Below are 20,178 nucleotides of genomic sequence, written 5' to 3'. Positions count from 1 at the left end.
AGACATGTATAAAAATTTGGAAAGATCAACTGATCAAGAATTCAGAAGGGAAGCTCCGCACCTATGTAAAATTTAAGACTAATTATGGTTTCGAAAAGTATCTAAATATTATAAGCATTTTTGAGCTTAGGAGATCATTAACAAAATTTAGGGTGTCATCTCACCATTTGCAGATTGAAATAGGACGATACCAGGGTACTCCTCCACACCTTAGACTATGTCAGCAGTGTAACTCGGGTAATATTGAAGATGAAGTTCATTTTCTCTTTTATTGCACAAAATATACAGAAGACAGACAGCACTTATATCACATTATTTCGGAATCATGTCCTAATTTCATAAACTTAAATTCCCAAGAGAAATTACTATGGTTGCTGTCTTGTGAGAACTCTACTGTGTTGAAAGAGTTGTGTATATTCCTGAATAAACACTGCAAATAGCAGATTTATCTGACATGTTTCACATAATTAGCAATTGTTGTTATTTATTAATTTATTTGTAAATTGACCAGATTCAATTTCTCTATTTATTTTGTTCATCTGCTTCTGACATGCGGAGGATTGCTGTTACTGCCTATTGCAATCAACAGTATATCCTAGAGCACCGTCCCTTGGTGTCTCCTGCAGATGAACAAATATCAATCTTTACAGATAATAATTTAAGTATGTTCAAAATTTTTTTTGGTTTATGATTTACTTGTTCATCTGCTTTTGACACGAGGAAGATTGCTGTTGCAGCTATTATAACAGTATATCCATAAGAATCGTCCCTTGGTGTCTCCTGCAGATGAACAAACTATATATCTTAACCTTATAAATCTTAAATGATAGTTGTGCTCATGTGAACACGAGGTGCACTGCCGGACATACAAATAATAAAGGGAAAAAATATTCAAGAGTACTTATAATGTATTTTTATTATTAATGTTATTTTCATATGTCTATTATGATATCTGTCACATTATATGCTGACAATGTCTCATGTTTGTTGCTTATATTGTTATATCTAATTATAATTGTTAATTGTATATATTATATACAATGAACTTGTATTATTATACATATTTTTTGTATCTGTATATTGTTTTTTTCTACTTTTTTGGATTATTTTTATTTGCAGATCTCTTATTTTCCATGAACATTTTTAGCTCACTTGGCCCACAGGGCCAAGTGAGCTTTTCTCATCACTTGGCGTCCGTCGTCATCGTCTGTCGTCGTTCACTTTTACAAAAATCTTCTCCTCTGAAACTACTGGGCCAAATTTAACCAAACTTGGCCACAATCATCATTGGGGTATCTAGTTTAAAAAATGTGTCCGATGACCCTGCCTGCCAACCAAGATGACATGGCTAAAAAAAGAGCATAGGGGTAAAATGCAAGTTTTGTCTATTGTTTTGAAAACCGTTATAAATAGAGAAAATCTGACTGGAGCAAAAATGTTTAGAATGTTGAGCTCTACCAATTGCTAATACATGTATACATCAAAACTGTCAGACGACTTCTTATAGGAGTTGTTGGCCTTAAATGACAAATTTTACCATTTTTTTCATTTTTAACCGGATTTTTGACAATTATAATAGAGAGAAACTTTAAATTGCAAAAATGATCAGCAAGACAAGTTCTTCAAATAAGTCTAATGGTCGATATCGTCAGTCGACTCCTTATTAGAATTTTTGCCCTTTGATGACGATTTTTACCAATTTTTGAGTTTTTGCCTTATATCTTAAAAATTGTAATAGATAGATAGAAACTTAAACAAGCAAAAATGATCAGCAAGACAAGGTCTACAATTAAGATAAACATGGTGGAAATCATCCGACGACTCCTTCTTGGAGTTATTGCCCTTTAAAGACGATTTTTACAATTTTTTTTGCGTTTTGCCTTATATGATAAAAATTATAACAGACAAAAAGACACTTTAAATCACAAAAATGATCAGCAAGGCAAGATCTACTAACTAATATTGTCGATATAGTTATTAGACTGTAACTCTTTAAAGGAGTGATTGCCTTTAAATGAGGATTTTTTTTACCCTCTTTTGTGTTTTGAGCAAAAACTAAAGAAGATAGAGATAAACTAAATAAACTAAATGATCAGCATTACAAGATCAACAAAACAGCGATTTTTGTCATGAGTTCTATTCTCGTCTACAATGTTGGAGAGTGTCCTTTGTTAAATATGCACATAGACCAAGGTGAGCGACACAGGCTCTTTAGAGCCTCTAGTTTATAAACTTATTATATTTTTAATCAAAGATGCTTGAAAGTAATATATATTTTTTTCAGGAAATCGTTTTTCCCCCACTTGCATTGTGTTATGATGAATGAATTTTTTTGTATATATATATGAAAGCAAAATTTATCTTATCATTCTTAATTTGCTTCATAAAAATATATGAATTTGTACCATAAAATCTCTAAATATTCGACTGTCTAATTATTTGACAAATTTCATTTTTAGATCTCCTGGCTAAAAGCCGGGGTGAGCTTTTGCCATCACTTTGCATCTGTCATCTGTCCGTCCGCTAACTTTTAACATTTTAATCTTCTCCTCTGAAACCACTGGGCCAATTGGAACCAAACTTGATTGAATGAAAAGAAATCTTCTTAAAATAAACCCCTTAGCCAAATTGAACCAAACTTATCTGAAACTCCATAGATGGTCCCATTTCAGAATTGTATCCGATTAGGGGGCCTGTCATCCAAGATGGCCACCATGGCCTGTGATTGGTTGAATGAAAAATAATCTTCAAATAAACCATTTGACCAAATTGAACTTAACTGATGACAGCTCTAGGCAATATATAAATTGTTTTGTAGTCATCTGTTAATCAGGTGATCGATACTGGCTCTCTAGAGCCTCTAGTTTGTTTTTGGTGCTGGTCAAAAACCAAAAATGTTGGCCATTGCTTCATCATGTTTTCATAGAAATTATATAGATGAGTTTTATTTCCCATTTAGGACTAAATATGATGAACAGACCTTGTATTTTTGAATATTTAGGGCCAAAATGGGTAAAAATGTTGCATAATTTCAGGCTTGTTGCATATCAGTATGACCAGTGTTCTGCCAGTTTGCATAAATATCTTTACAAAATGGTTCTCATTTATAAAATTATCTTTTTTCTTTATTAAAGATACCTTTCAAATTAGTTGTTCTTTGATGAAAATAATATCTAAATCAAACTTGATTAATTGGTATCAAATATGAAATGTATGCAACACATAAAAGTTAAGGTGAATACCACTTGCTATAATCATGTCTAGAAAATCTAAGAACCAAACACATAAAACTGTAATGTAATGTTCAACTGTAATATGATTGTGCTGAATGTAAAATTGTATATGTTGTGCTTGATTTAAATACAAGGTCACCACAAAGTTGTGTGCGTTTGTTACTATTACGTTATGTTTAATATATAGACAATGAAAACATTTGGTTGCTGACCCAGTAGAGGGTGAACTGGAACCAAGTTTGGTACATTTGGTTCCTGTGTAGATCATCTTGTTATCCTAGAAGCAAAGATGAGTTTTTCAAGTAAACCATTTTTTTTCACTAAAACTGCACTTGATAAGAGTTCTACATGTGAGTGATACTAGCTCACCTAAACTCTGTTAATCTTTCTATAATGCCCTTGAATATTTAAAAGATTGCTACAATGAAGCAGTATCAAGGGCTACACACTTCAAAAGTAAAATTGAAAACATGGTAAAGATGTTAGATCAAAATTTTATTTTAATTGGAAATCTTGTATATGAATACTTAGAAAAATTGCTTATTTCAGTGTTTGTGTAGGTCAGTGTTTGGGGCAAGTACATTTGTAATACAAGTGTACAGCTACATGTATTTTTGTACCAATGAGATTTAAGAATGATATCAACAACATGGCCAATGTTCAGAGTTTGGCCCTAACATGAAAGTAGGCAGTAGCCTAAAGAACATTAACAAGTCCTGCTGTTAGCTAAATAGACCTGTCTAATATAGTAATGGCCATGAAAAGTTCAAAGGACTACCAGTGAAACCAAGGTATTACGGATAAATTTCAGGTGAATTAAGGACAGCGGATATTAGTGTCAAACCCTGACAAAATGCAATAAATTTCCACCATAGGGGTAACTATTGGACCCCTGGTACATATATAAAATAAAAATACAGTAAACTGACAATATGTAGCCTATTATAGTTAAATTGCACAACACTATAGTGCAGCAGGGGCTATTCATGTGTTAAACACACGCTCACATTTTCCTACCTTTTGCAAATAACTGCTTGATGGGTGACATTAAGATAGAATACAGTCAACTGACAATATGTAGCCGTTTCCAGTTAAATTGCACAAACTATACTGCAGCATGGGCTATTCATGTGTTAAACACACGCTCACATTTTCCTACCTTTTACATATAACTGCTTCATGGATGACATTAAGATGGAATCTTGAAATAAATGTAGTTTCTTTACTCGCTTTGTGTTGAAATTCATATTCTTTGTTAGTGCAATACATGTACCTACATGTTTTAAGTTGGACGTAATTGTATGTTGTTATTTTCACAAGAATATTATTGAGTTTCCCTTGACTGTATAAAGTTTTTTTCTGTTTATATAAATCCCAGTAACCAGCTATTATACAATAGTCTTCCTCTGGTCAAGTTTTCACAGTAATGTACATGTACATTGATATTCAGAGTTCAGGTCAATGTTGAATTAAGTACATCATTTATGAAAAAATCCTTAACCCACATGCAGATCCCAAATTTTTAAAACTACAGTCGTTAAACTGGAAATGGCAAAACTGGAAGCAGATTTTGAGAGCAAAAAAAAGGGTTTCAAAATTCATTGTTTTAAAGTGGAAAGTCAGCTGTAATGAATTTTTCCAGTTTTCCTTGGATAAGCTCTCCGAGCAAGATGCTTCAACCACTGGAATCCTCCATTCTTTCATGATAGTATTTCAACTTCTCATAATGCACATAATAGTACTATTAGCTCATTAATCCAATGGCACATAACATGTACATTGAACAATGTTGATATAAGTTTTATGTCGGCAATTCATTCAGGAACTCAGGCTTGAGTAGGCGAGAGGCCTAGGTAGTTGGTAACTTCTATCTAACAGATCTCTCTAGCTTATCACTGCTGAGGTGTGAGTTCGTGCATGGCTTTGTACAATTACAAAAAAGGTGCACTCGATTCACACTCGTATGATAAAGTTTACCAGTTATTTGCACAATGTCGCTGTTCTCTCCGCACACTCCGGCTTCCTCTGCCTATTAAACTGGTCGCCATGATATAACTGAAATACTGTTGAAAATGGCACTTAACACCCAAATACCAAAACCAAACCATCCAGGAACTGAAAGTAAAGGGTTATTGAACAAAAGTTTTAGTTTGAAATCATTGAAAATTAATTCCTAAGTTCATAGGGATCCCTGTGTCTCGCCTGCTTTCCACCTATCAATAGTCAGTAGTCAATGCAAAATTTTTTAAAATTTTATTTAGATCTGCATTATCACTAATACATTTTCAAATTGTCTGAAATTCAGAAAAAAATTCCTGTCAATACATTTATACAACTGTAAAAATGCTTCGTCTGAAGTTTTATGAGATTGTACAAAATGTATAAAGATTTGAAGAATTGTTTTCCCTCACAAAACTTAAACCAAAGGTTTAACCAAATTCTTGGCCAAAATGGAAAAAAAAAATTTCAAAATTGATATAAAGGTCCAATATTTTGAGCCTAAAGTAGCATCGGTTTAAAATTAGTGAAATTATACACCTGTTCTATGCAGTTATTCTAGTTTTAAAAAGCATTACAGTCAACCTAGTACAATTTGCAATAAAAAACTAAATTCAAATTCTCTGCCAAAACAAAAACAAAAATCAAAAATTATTCTCAAACTTTTTGTATAGATACAATATTTTTTACCTTAATGAAATTGTATGAAGGTTTGATATATTTATTCAAGATAACAAAAAAACCTTAACACTAGGGTTAACCAAAAAAAAAGGTGAAAATTGTCTGCTAAAATGTTAAGTTAACATAAAGTTATTCAAGAATAAAAATACCCTTTAACATTTGGGTTAACCAAAAAGTATCGCAAAGATGGAAAGTGTTACCCCTATGTATCTCCTTAGCTACTACATCACAGGCCAGACAATAAATAAAACAGTTTACATGTTGTCCATGATTGTTTGTCAAGAAAACTTAGTCTTTTCAATAACAAGATTAAAGGTTCAAGTGTCTTTTATCTTGAGATCATTTTGTTGTTATAAAGACCGACTCGTTTTTTTAACTCGCCTGACCCAAAAGGTCATGGGAGCTTTTCTTATCACTTTAATTCCGTCTTCGTCAACCTTTCACATTTTAATCTTCTCCCCTGATACCACTTGGCCAATTGAACCCAAACTTTGCAGGAATGATGTTGTCTCATTTCATGCTGATTGGATGAAATTTAAAAAATCTCCTCAGAAACTACAAGTCCAAATGAAATGTAACTTTGCAGGAATGATGCATGGGAGATCTTCTACAAAAGTTCCTCATTTCATGCCTTTTGGAACTTCCAAAATGGCCACTTCCAACAATTCTTGTTTCTGATTGGCTGAATTTTAAAAATCTTAATGTTCTTCATTGTGTTCAGAGCTGGAGGCAAATACCAGGCATGGTTATAAATGCACATATATATTGCAACTATAGATGATAAGAAACCAACAATAAAATAAAATTTCAGGTGAGCGAAAAGGCTCTTTTATGAGCCTCCAGTTTTAAATAAAAACCAAACTCAAAGGGTCGTTGGAGCTTTTGTCCTCATTTGCATCCCATTTGTTTTCATTTTCAATTTTCCTCTCTTTTGAAACTTGTCTTAATTGGAATACTCATTGTATGTCTTTTACTAGAAATAGTGTTTTGGTACCAATCTGAAATGCAATATGGCAGACGGTGTTCTTATTGGCTGAAATTTCAAAAATCTTCTTCTCAGAAACAACATGCATTGTAACATATAAATCTGTAACCATGACTTGTGAGGAGGATGTTTTTTTACATCAATTTACATGTATAAACAAAAAAATTACATATGATTTTCTAACCAGAACTTTATTATGATTACATGTAGAATTATGATTACATATAAAGTTAATCTAATAAAAGTGTCATCAATGGTAGTAACATTCAAATTATGTCTGCTGTAACCTGCCAAAACAAATTACACTTTAATTAATGCAACCCTTTCTTTTAATCATAATTACATGTAGAGTTGATATGATATAATCAAATTAAAAACTTGTCAATAGCAATTTAATTCAAATTAAATTCACAAGTAAAGAATTTATTTCACCTGTCAATTTGTTGTAAAGGTCATCCTGTAAAAGTTGGTGTGAAAATTTGTCACTTCTGTAAAAGTTTGTACTGTAATATAATGTTAATATTTGAATAAATTAAAGATATGATTAGTTTGGTTAAGCGCTACCACCAGGAATATATAAATACCAGGATTATGATCATGTGATTATTGTGACCACATTGTATGTGGAATACATTAGAATGTATACATATTTATATGTTGCCTTTGTTATTGTTGATTTTGATATGATTTTAAAATAAATACTATTTTATGACTTTTTTAATTTGATTATTAGGTACAAGTACCTTATTTTGAATGTCCTCGTTTGTAATGAAGTAGACCTTTTATAGCATATCTTTTGTAGGAGTCTTTTCTAATTAGAGTATGATGGCTGGAATATAAATGTATATTCCAACCCTTGCAACCAGACATTTATACCATCCAGTAATACAATAGGCCAAACAAAACTCTCCTATTACTTACAGTACTGAGCCTAAATGAAGGTTTACACAGACACTGAAATGTGTCACTTTGTTATATGTCAAACGTCAATGGGGTGCTATTTCACCAAGGTAATATATCAATGGGTCATAACCTTTCATTTTCTGATAAGATGTATGTATATACTAAAATCTAATTGATTGTATTTGATTAAAGAAAACTAATAAAATAATTGTAATAAGTCTATTTTAGTTGTCAAACATTGTATTTGTTTTACCGGGTAAATGAGAAATAAGTATGAAAGGATTATGATTTTGCATTGAAATAAATATAATTGGGTCGGGATATCACCAAACTTTAATATGTAAATGTGTTTTTTTTCATCGTGCGCTGCCAAAAAAACAATAAAATAATTTTAAGGGAAGCTTTGTTAGTTCATAATCTCTGATCTCACCAAATATAAAACTGTTTCTTGGGTGTGCACCTACTTTTTAAATTCAAAATATACGTAAAAGTTGATGTAAAACGAGGAAAATCAAGATATTTTGCAAAATGTTGTCATGGTTTGTTGCCATGGTGATTGGTTGAATGTTTATTTTCTCAACACCTTATACCTTAGTAAAGTTAGGACAAATTTAAGATTATGTATGTTAACTTTTTAATTTACACTAATACATGTACTTGGGCAAAATAAGGACGAAGACCAAAACTAGCCTCGATGTGTCTTGTTATAACCCCTGCAAAGTTTGGGGGTATATAAGAAGCACCATATTCTCTGTCTGTCTGTGTGTCCTGTGCATAACTTTTGTACCATAAAACTTAAGTTAACCAAGCTTGGTGTGCAGTTGCATCAATGGCTAGGGTTGTGTCATATATCAATGTCAGGTCATTCTGACTTTGACCTTTGACTCCTATGAGAGTTTAACCATGACCAATTCTTGTCCAGCTCATAACTTTTGTACTGTAAAACTTAGGTTAACCAAACTTAGTATGCAGTTGCATCATGAGTTTGGGGTGTGTCATATAGCAACATTAGGTCATTCAGACCTTGACCCTTACGAAAGTAAAGCCTTGTCCAATTCACTGCTGGTTCATAACTTTTTTACTGTAAAACTAAGGTTGACCAAACTGGTATGCTGATGTATCTCTGGATTGGGTTGTGTCATTTATCAGTCTAGTCACTTTGACTCCTATGATAGTAAAACATTGTCCAATTGTGTGTGGTACACAACTACTGTAGCATTTAAATTTGCAAAACTTTGTATGCAGAAGCATTGTACTGACCTTGACTTTGACCTTTAATTTCTGAATTTAGTCCACAAACCTCAAACTTTGTTCCTGAGTCAGTATAATTCTGTCAGATTGACCTATCTGTAACCATGTGTCAACCTAATACAGAGGCAATGAAAGCCAAAAATCTTAAAATGTCATTGTCTCAATACTGAAATTCACAGCAGCAACTAAAATTGCATGAAGTTCCCTTCAATTTCAACTGTTCAGTACAAATGTTAAGGTTTGAAAGTTCCTGATAAAGGTAAATCCAGAAAAGCCCTATGATGCATGCAATTTTTTAAGTGTTATTTTCATTTCTGGTATTGCTGGTAGACTGTTAGTTCCATAGGGTATCATCATCTCAGTAGACTGTTAGTCCCATAGGGTATCATCATCTCAGTAGTCCCATAGGGTATCATCATCTCAGTAGACAGTTAGTCCCATAGGGTATCATCATCTCAGTAGACTGTTAGTCCCATAGGGTATCATCATCTCAGTAGACAGTTAGTCCCATAGGGTATCATCATCTCAGTAGACTGTTAGTCCCATAGGGTATCATCATCTCAGTAGACTGTTAGTCCCATAGGGTATCATCATCTCAGTAGACAGTTAGTCCCATAGGGTATCATCATCTCAGTAGACTGTTAGTCCCATAGGGTATCATCATCTCAGTAGACGGTTAGTCCCATAGGGAATCATCATCTCAGTAGACAGTTAGTCCCATAGGGAATCATCATCTCAGTAGACTGTTAGTCCCATAGGGAATCATCATCTCAGTAGACTGTTAGTCCCATAGGGTATCATCATCTCAGTAGACAGTTAGTCCCATAGGGTATCATCATCTCAGTAGACTGTTAGTCCCATAGGGTATCATCATCTCAGTAGACAGTTAGTCCCATAGGGTATCATCATCTCAGTAGACTGTTAGTTCCATAGGGTATCATCATCTCAGTAGACTGTTAGTCCCATAGGGTATTATCATCTCAGTAGACTGTTAGTTCCATAGGGTATCATCATCTCAGTAGACTGTTAGTCCCATAGGGTATTATCATCTCAGTAGACTGTTAGTCCCATTGGGTATCATCATCTCAGTAGTCCCATAGGGTATTATCATCACAGTAGACTGTTAGTCCCATAGGGTATTATCATCTCAGTAGACAGTTACCGGGTAGTCCCATAGGGTATCATCATCTCAGTAGACTGTTAGTCCCATAGGGTATCATCTCAGTAGACTGTTAGTTCCAGTAGACAGTTAGTCCCATAGGGTATCATCATCTCAGTAGACTGTTAGTCCCATAGGGTATCATCATCTCAGTAGTCCCATAGGGTATTATCATCACAGTAGACCGTTAGTCCCATAGGGTATTATCATCTCAGTTGACCGTTAGTCCCATAGGGTATCATCATCTCAGTAGACAGTCCCATAGGGTATCATCATCTCAGTAGATTGTTAGTGCCATAGGGTATCATCTCAGTAGACAGTTAGTCCCATAGGGTATCATCATCTCAGTAGACTGTTAGTCCCATAGGGTATCAACATTTCAGAAGTCAGAGATTTTGGTAATGACATGATTTATTACAATTTTCTGCTAAAATTCCAGTTGATGAATTAACAAAGAGTGGACACCCTGAAATGTCTCGCCTGCTTTACTGACCATTGCTTTTATGTTGATAGTCCTAAATTTAGAAACAGACCAGATCATTTTTCTGTCATTTGGTCTCAGGTGGCGAGTTGTCTCATTGGCAATCATACCACGTCTTCTTATTTTTTTATATTTACATGAAAACTTTATAATGACCAATGAACCATGAAAATGAAGTCAAGGTCAGATGAACCCTGCCAGACAGACATATACACCTTACAATCATTCCATGCTTTAAATAAAGTTGACCTATTGCATATAGTATCTAAGAACCAAACTTAATCAGGAAAACTTAACATTGACCAATGAACCATGAAAATGAGGTCAAGGTCAGATGATAACTACCAGACAGACATAAACACCTTACAATCATTTCATACACCAAATATAGTTGACCTATTGCTTATAGTTTAAGAAAAACAGACAAAAACGCAAAAACTTAACATTGAGCAATGAACTATTAAAATTTGGGCAATGTCAAATAAAACCTGCCAGACTGACATGTACATCGTAAAATATTTCCATACACCCAATAAGTATCTGAGATATGGACTTGACCACGAAAGCTTAACCTTGTTCACTGATTCATGAAATGAGATTGAGGTCAAGTGAAAACTGTCTGACAGACATGAGGACCTTGCAAGGTACGCACATACCAAATATAGTTATCCTATTACTCATGATATTAAAGAATGAAATTACAAAAAATATTAACTTTGTTTTCAAGTAGTCATTGAACCATGAAAATGAGGTCAAGGACAATAGACATATGACAGACAGAAACTTCATAACATAAGGCATCTCTATCCCTATGTCTCATTTTCTGCGACAGAAATCACAGGCTCCACATTAAATTACTCAGAAACTCACTTACCAACTCCATTAGGCAAAGTTTACTTGATAGATTAATTTGGCTATTCTTTTTTCTGATCCATTTTAGTCATATATCTCTAAACGTTTCTGATTATTTATACAACTCAGGTTTTCAGATGTTTAGGTTTGAGCATACCTAGTGGATGTTATCCAGAAAAATGCTTTGGATGCACAATATTTATTATAGTGTTATTTTCTAAAATCCAACAAGAAAAGCATGATCAATACTTTAAAAATAATTAAAGAACCTTAGTGAGCGCGCTCACATACCCCACGTCCCCACATTGTCACTGGAGAAATAAAATAACTGTAAGAAAAAAAAACTATAAGAAAAAAAAATTGAATCATAATTTCCTGTCGATATGCACATCTACATAGTATGTCCTTATTATCTACAAAGTTTCATGAAATTCTGTTGTGTGGTTTCAGAGGAGTTGCGATGACAAACTGTTGCAGAGGTATATTGGGGCAAATAAGTTCAAAGGGGCGTAACCCCTAGAAAAAAAATTGAATCATAATTTCCTGTCGATATGCACATCTACCTAGTATGTCCTTATTATCTACAAAGTTTCATGAAATTCTGTTGTGTGGTTTCAGAGGAGTTGCGATGACAAACTGTTGCAGAGGTATTTTGAAGCAAATAAATTCAAAGGGGCGTAACTCCTAGAAAAAAAATTGAATCATAATTTCCTGTCGATATGCACATCTACGTAGTATGTCCTTATTATCTGAAAAAGGTTTCATGAAATTCTATTGTGTGGTTTAAGAGGAGTTGCGATGACAAAAGGTTGCAGTAGTATATTGGGCAAATAAGTTCAAAGGGGCGTAACTCCTGGAAAAAAAATTGAATTGTAATTTCCCGTCGATATGCACATCTACGTAGTATGTCCTTATTATCTACAAAGTTTCATGAATTTTGTTGTGTGGTTTCAGAGGAGTTGAGATGACAAACTGTTGCAGTAGTACATTAAAGTAAATAAGTTCAAAGGGGCGTAACTCCTAGAAAAAAAAATAGATCGTAATTTCCTGTCGATATGCACAACTACATAGTATGATCTTATTATCTAAAAAGGTTTCGTGAAATTCTGTTGTGTGGTTTGAGAGGAGTTGCGATGACAAGAAACAGGACTGACGGTCTGACGGACGGACGGACAGACGGACGGGTTAAAAACATTATACCCTCCGCAACTCGTTGCGTGGGGAATAATTAAAAAACAATCCATGTTTAAGTATATTTATTATCAACCAGACAGAAATCAACAAAAATAAAAATATTTTTAACATCATATAAACAGAACACAGGCTTTAAAATATATATACTTATATATATATTTCTATATTACTTGCCAGAAAAAATAATAAATACAAGGTCAGATAATATAAAAAGATCCTCATGTATGTCCATCCTTTTATTAGGGTGACCCAGGTTTGTGTTTCAGTTTACAGTTTAATGTTTGATATAAATCAGGAATTAGGAGGGTGTAGGCCTAAGTATTAAATGTATCTTGGGTTTCCGTAATCAGCTTTTTTTACTCTGCCAGGTGATTAGCCATGCGAGAAACCTACAACCTGCAGGGTCAAGTTTTGCTGTTTGGTTTTTCCTTCCAAGCAAGGAAAACAGCTAAAGACTGTGTTAAATGGAAAGAATGTATCCTGGCCTTAAACACTGACTGGCATGAAGAAGATAGGTGAAGGTGAACACCTATGTTAAGGGACACAACTCTTACAAATCACAGTTACATTTGTATCAACCATTTTCATAATTATATCATAAGCTTCTTAGGAACAAAGATTAAATTTAATTCTGTTTCACAAGAATGCTTAAAAAGAATGAACAAAACTGCCAATTACAAAAGCATAATACTGATGTTAAAAGTTATCACCCTTTATGTTACTGAAAGGGGGAAGGTGTGCCTACATAATGTCTTTTTCTTGCATGCACAGTATGTATGGAGTTATCTCCCTTTATGTTATTGAAAAGGAGGTGTGTCTACATACATATCTTTTCTTGCAGTATGGAAGTTTGCTTGACTATTCATTATTTATTCTGAATGGACAAAATGAGAATCAATCTACTTTGAATGAAGCATATTTAACCTACACTGCACACAACAACTTTCTTCACAGGTCCAATAACAATCAATTAAAAATTAATATCTTGTAGATGAAAAAGGCTTCATTATGTGACTTGCTGCGGGTCATTTATACAATATCAATTTGCAAATAATATACATGACACTTACAATGATTTATACACTGCTGGAATTATAGTTTATAAAAACTCTCAACACAATACGGAAGTATCACTACGTAGTTGACAACAAATCAAGCCAGCAATTTCATAAGTCTTATAAGCAGGGAAATAAACAACCAGACATTATAGTACTGAAATAAAACTGTATTTAGAATCATATTTATCTACAGTTTTACTGTTTATGCATTCCTCACATTATATCATAGCTAACTGAAAAATATCTAACCTTAAGTGTAGAAATTAACAAGGTTAAATTACACATGGTATCTATACAAATTGTCTAGTAAGGGCTTTTAACAAGGTTCCATCATGCAGGGTACATGTATATAAAAATAAGAAGATGTGGTATGATTGTATGTAACTTGAATAAACTATCTAGTAATTATTGTAGAAATTAAAAAGATTCCATCAACAGGGTACATGTAACTTGAATAAACTGTCTGGTATTTATTGCGGAAATAAACAACATTCCAAAATTCAGGGTACCTGTATAAATTATTCGTAGATAGTGTAGAAATAAACAAAAATTTACAATAATAATATACTTTGTTGGTGACTTTGAATATACTTCACAATTTTTTTCTAATTATGGCACATTTAAAAGGTCACTAATCCATATCAGATAAACATCATAGAAATTTCATCTTTTTTATTTACATCTGAATGCTTATGTTTACTTTATGCATATTTATTATATATGGATGTGAGAGACTTATTTAGTCTTACTTGTCTAAATATCTCCACTACTTTTGTAACAATTCTGTTCTTCTAACTTTCCTGGACTATCATGAAGGTTTACAGATTGGTCCTTAGAGGTTATTAACATGACCTAATCTGATATAGCTGAGAGAAAAGGGGGGATAGGTCCAACCTCCAAACACTCACAATTCTGTTATACAATGAATATCTCAGTTCCCCAATCCATCCTAACCAGTCAGCGGTTTAAAAAAGTTCTAGTACCTGGTGGCCTTGTGCATCTCCACTTCAGTTTCACTTAAACATTTTTTTGGAAAAAAGAGGGTGCTGAAAACTTTACAAGTTGAATACACAAAAAAAAATTACCTTCCATCATGAATGTTGCTGAAAATTTAGTAAGTTTCATCATGTGAAAAATCACCAAAAATTATCCGATGTATATGCAAAGTGTCGTGAACATCTTCAATGTATATACAAACAATATAGAAAGAATTCTCTATACTGAAAAGAAGGCATTGATTTCTGAAAAACAGGTAGGTTTTTTTAAAAGACTGCCCCCTTATATTCTCCTCACTAGTAGTACACTTCATGTAACTAGACCTCCCCCTCCCCCCCCCCCCAAAAAAAGACAGAAATAGAAAATCCTAGTGACAATATATTTATATCAATATAGGAATGATATAAAGCAGTAATGTATAATTGTTGTCCGATAAAAAAGTGTACAGGATCTACTTAATTTACATTTACAAAGTATAATTACAAATGATTAAGAAATGAAATAAATATCACATATACCAGCACCAATAGAAATGTTGATAGATCTCTCAAAACATCACAGAAATAATGTCAAATAATCCTCAGGAAAATTCAGTAGACATCAAAATATAATTCTTTTCAAATTTCAAATTTCAGTTTGATTTCTAGTTAATTATTTTGTTCAAAACAACTATTCAAGTTATTCAAATTTTATAATGAATTCCTAAGGTCTTTTTTTAAAAGTATATATTTTTAAAATTTATATCTTTGTATTTTGTTTATTCTGAATGTACCGTATTTTTATAGACTATTAGCTACTGTTCTGCAGTTAATAAACTAGGGCTGAATCCAATGGTTTCTTATGGTCCTATCAATATCTAACATTTTGATTTTTCCTTATGACACAATTGATACAGTACTTAACACAATAGTTTCAGAACTTGACACAATGCACAATCTATGCAGTACTTAACACAATCAATTCAATAATTGACAAAAATGATCAAGCAATGACACTCGATTCAGTACTTGACACAATCAATTAAGTACTTGACAATTGATTCAATACTTGAAACAATCTATTCAGTACTTGACACAATCCATTCAGTAATATGACACTATGGATTCAGTACTTGACACAATCAATTAAGTACTTGACAATTGATTGAATACTAGAAACAATCTATTCAGTACTTGACACAATTAATTCGGTAATGACACTATGGATTCAGTACTTGACACAGTTGCTTCAGTATTTGACACAATAGATTCAGTACTTTTCTAGTCTTTACTACAAAAACATGACAATTTTGTTTTAATAAAGTAAAATATTTTCAACTTTTCTTTACTTTGTCAGAGCTTGATATATGGTATAGATACAGGTCATGTCTAAAGTTGAGTATTTCATGTTTACCTCTAAATTTCTTCTTGTTGTTAGGATCCTGTCTAATCAGCCCCCCCCCCTGATTTTTTTTGTGAGGATGCTGACTATTGTTAATTGGTGTATGTCTTACATCTTAAATTCATATCAACATTGCTTCTAAGATATTTACAAAGATTCACTTTAATATCAAAAGTACAAATAGTTTTTTTTTTTTAGAATTTTGGTACTATATTGAAACTGTGGTATTTATTTTCTCACTTTTATTTCATAAAATAATTTTTTAATTTATGAAAATTTTCCAATGCTCCTTTCTTGTGGTAACTGACAAATAAACTGCCATTTTACCTCAAGGATTTGTAACATTTGTTATACACCATCTAAAGCAAGCTTTAAATATAAATGGATACAAACTTGACAATACAAGATGCTGATTAACAAAGTATCAAAATACAGACACATACATATATAACATTGCTTGTTGTGCACAATAAGTGTATCTTAATTACAGAAAGGTGCAGTCATAACATTCCATGATGTGCTATTAACACGTTCCAAAAATACAGACAGTGACAGATGTTTCCTTTATATATGCACTTCATAAAAAGGTAACTACCAATTTTGTGTTTATTAAAAAATTCTGTTTGGCCAAGATATTCTTGGTTATAATTTTGTCTTGGTGTTTTAGTATCCCATATTCCCCCCTCCCCAAAGTCAAACTACATTTTTTTTTCTTTTATTAGACATGGTCTTTTTTTTTTTCTTTTTTTTTTTTCCATTTTGATAAAGAGTTTTCAGTCATGTCGTGTCACTTTCGTTTTCTCTACAGCTACTAAAGCATTTATATCTCATTAAGTAAATGTAAATAAAACTTATGATGATGTGACTTGTGTCTGTCTCCATCTGTATTAAATGATGGAAATAAATATGAATATGTATACTGTGCATTCATTTATTTTGTGGGTAACAATTTTCTTAAATTGAAGAAAAAATATTTTTCGTCTATACTTGATTTTTGGGTTTTGACAAGACCGTAGGAATTTGTATTTTGTTGAAAATTTTACCCATTAAATCCATGAAAATTATGAAAATTAGTACCCAATGAATACTAATTAATCCAATTACTTATGGTATTTTAATTCAGACTTATCTTATCTACAGTACATTGTAAATACATTTGCATCAGTAAAAATACATTAACATCAGTAAAAACATCAGTAGAAATACATGTTCATTTCATCGGTAGAAATACATGTTCATTTCCATCGGTAGAAATACATTAACATCCGTAGGTATACATTTTAATCATAATATTTAAAAGAATGAATTTCATTCCCATTTTCCATTGCACTTCAATCTTATATTTTTTGTGGTGAAAATGACCAATAAAAAACCCCTAGTTTTATTAATTTAAACAAATATATTAATAACAACATTTACTTTGAATAAATGTCAATCACATAAATCTGACAACTTAAAATTCTTAATCAGTTACCTCCCTTTGTCAAGTTAGGTAAACTTGGAAGAGGAAGGCTAGTATTAATAAATAGCCTACTCCTTTTTGTCCTTGGACTATAAATTCTGTTGATCTCCCCAAGTACCACAATCATCTCTCCTTGTATCAAATCAAACCTATTGTAATTATCTCCTCTAGTACTACATTTGTCTCTCCTTGTATCAAATCAAGCCTATTGTAATTATCTCCCCTAGTACTACAATTGTCTCTCCTTATATCAAATCAAGCCTATTGTAATTATTTCTCCTAGTACCACAATTGTCTCCCCTTGTATCAAATCAAGCCTATTGTAATTATCTCCCCTAGTACCACAACTGTCTCTCCTTGTATCTTATCAAGCCTATTGTAATTATCTCCTAAAGATCTGTAAACTTTAAATTTTTGTGATTGTTGAACAATGATGGACAAGCATTTCAGATTTTATAATAAAGGTTTCAGGAATTGCTATATTCAAATATGGCTATCAAAATTTAAATGTGTGTTTTATTTTTGTCATACCTATCCTGTCGCAATGTTTGATCAATAATTAAAACAGGGCAAAGATTTGTGAGCTTACAGTTCCAACGAACACTTATCTTTATTGTCTTTCCTTTTAAATTATAATGTTGTCTATTATAATTGTCTCCCAGACCACATTTTCCCATAGACAGAGCATGCTCTCCAGACCAACAGATGTCATCCATTTGTCTCCTCTCAGTTTAAAGACCTTTGTCTCCCTATGAATCAAATAACTTTTATCTGTATATTTTTTCCCCTTCTTTTTAAAGGATTTTTATTTTAAATGTTCCCCAATGTAAATTGTCCCCAAGGACAAAAGAATCATTATTTAAATTGTCTCAGCTATGACCAGAGAGCAAGCATTTAATTTCTACATAAGGTTACTTCTTTGAACGAAAAAACCCCTAGGATCAAAGGACAAATATTCTATTGTTTCCATTACGCAAAAAGGATGTTTATCTAGTTGTCTCCCCTTGGACATCTTTTCTTAGTCTCTAAAAACCAAGTGCTTCTCATTCTGATTTTTATGTGGACTGTAACCATGGTAACACAGATGTTCATATACTTTAAGGATGTTCGCTCCTCTTGTAGTAGAATTTTTGCCAGATATTCAGAATCCTCTGGTTTTATCCAAGTAGTGCCATTAAAAATTTTTGCCCATTAACCCCTACTTTTCTTTCCAGAATTTGATTTCATATAATTTAAAATGTTATCTTTGAAAATCTTATAAAATCTTTGTTTTTTTTTCAACGTTTTTAAAAGAAAAAAGGTGCCAATGTTAAATGAAAGATAAATCTAGAGAGAATTCTTTCCCGCCAAATTTTCAATGGCTTATATCTCAAAAACAAGCAAACGGACCCTTCATTTTTTTCTGCTTTTTTAGTTTCTTTATTTATATATTATCAATTTATATCAGTTTTTTAAAAAGCTTGTTATTTTGAAACAGAGTAGCGAACATCCTTAAGAATTTTATAAGACATTTAAATGCTGAAATCATACAATGTAAGATTGTGACATCTGAAAGGAAAGGATTTCTTACTTGAGATAAAAATAATCAATGATAGACAAAAGAACCTATGACCTACATTCACTGGTTGCAATTTATAGTCATTCACTGCTAATTTTTACATTTTTCTCAATTTACAGTTTATAAATGAAAATTCAAAAACCTTGTTAAACTTGAATAACAACATAGATTTGCAACAAAATATCGTAGTTCTATTAAGTTATTAATATTTCCTTGACTAATGATACTTTTTTTCTTGTCTTCGTCCACATTCTTCTGGTCTTCATCCACATTCTTCTAGTCTTTGTCCACATAAAACTTATTTTTACTTTCCTTGATACACGCTAATTTGTAACAATTAACTTTTAACAAAGAAGATATTTCAAAAGCTAAGCAATAATGTTTCATTATACTGAAGTTTTTACCAAAAATGTAAAAAAAATGATCCTTAATGTCTTCTTGAAGCAATTTCTTATGATAGGTTATGTGATTTTTCATATGATAGATTATATTATTTTATCAGTTGCAAAAGATCTTCATGAAGAAGATGTTTTAACCATTCACAAAGGGCGATGTTCAAGACACATATTACTTTTCAGTTATAGACAATTTCAGAATCATTTCTAGTTGTTCCTCTTCTTGTTTCCGTCGATTTGCATCGTCTTCCACTTGTTGACGAGATATTTCTAACGCTACACGAAGTTCTTCATCTACATCAGATGATATATCATTCACACTAATCATTTCCGGCTGAGTTGTCGTGGGTAATCCATTACTACCCTGTGATATGGCTAGGCTGTCTGCTATAGCTCTGCAAACAAGATATAAATAGAATCAAATGGTGAATAATACCTAATTCATAGTCTGACTAAAATAAGTTGACTAAAAAAACAAGTAAAAAGATAGCACTGCCAACTGATGATCACAAAACTGCACATTTATTGAGAGAAAACATTGTATTTCAAGGGTTCAAAATACTAGAATGCTTGGAGAAACAAATAAACATTT

At 32.4% G+C, this 20,178-nt stretch overlaps 1 protein-coding gene across 3 annotated transcripts in view; it reads right to left on the bottom strand.

The window, feature by feature from the left end:
- Positions 1-12,784: 12,784 nt before the first annotated feature.
- LOC127736775 (ankyrin repeat domain-containing protein 13D-like) overlaps positions 12,785-20,178 on the bottom strand; it is a 36,220-nt gene continuing 28,826 nt past the window's right edge. For all 3 annotated transcript variants that reach the window (XM_052247367.1, XM_052247366.1, XM_052247368.1), the window contains one exon: positions 12,785-19,981. In XM_052247367.1, the coding sequence (XP_052103327.1) occupies positions 19,759-19,981 (223 nt within the window). In that variant the 3' untranslated portion in view covers positions 12,785-19,758. The remainder of the gene's footprint in view (positions 19,982-20,178) is intronic.

This window comes from Mytilus californianus, unplaced genomic scaffold, assembly GCF_021869535.1.
Source record: "Mytilus californianus isolate M0D057914Y unplaced genomic scaffold, xbMytCali1.0.p SCAF_36, whole genome shotgun sequence".
Lineage (NCBI taxonomy): Eukaryota > Metazoa > Mollusca > Bivalvia > Mytilida > Mytilidae > Mytilus > Mytilus californianus.
The sequence above is the reverse complement of the archived record's forward strand: the minus strand, read 5'-3'. Positions and strand labels throughout refer to the sequence as shown.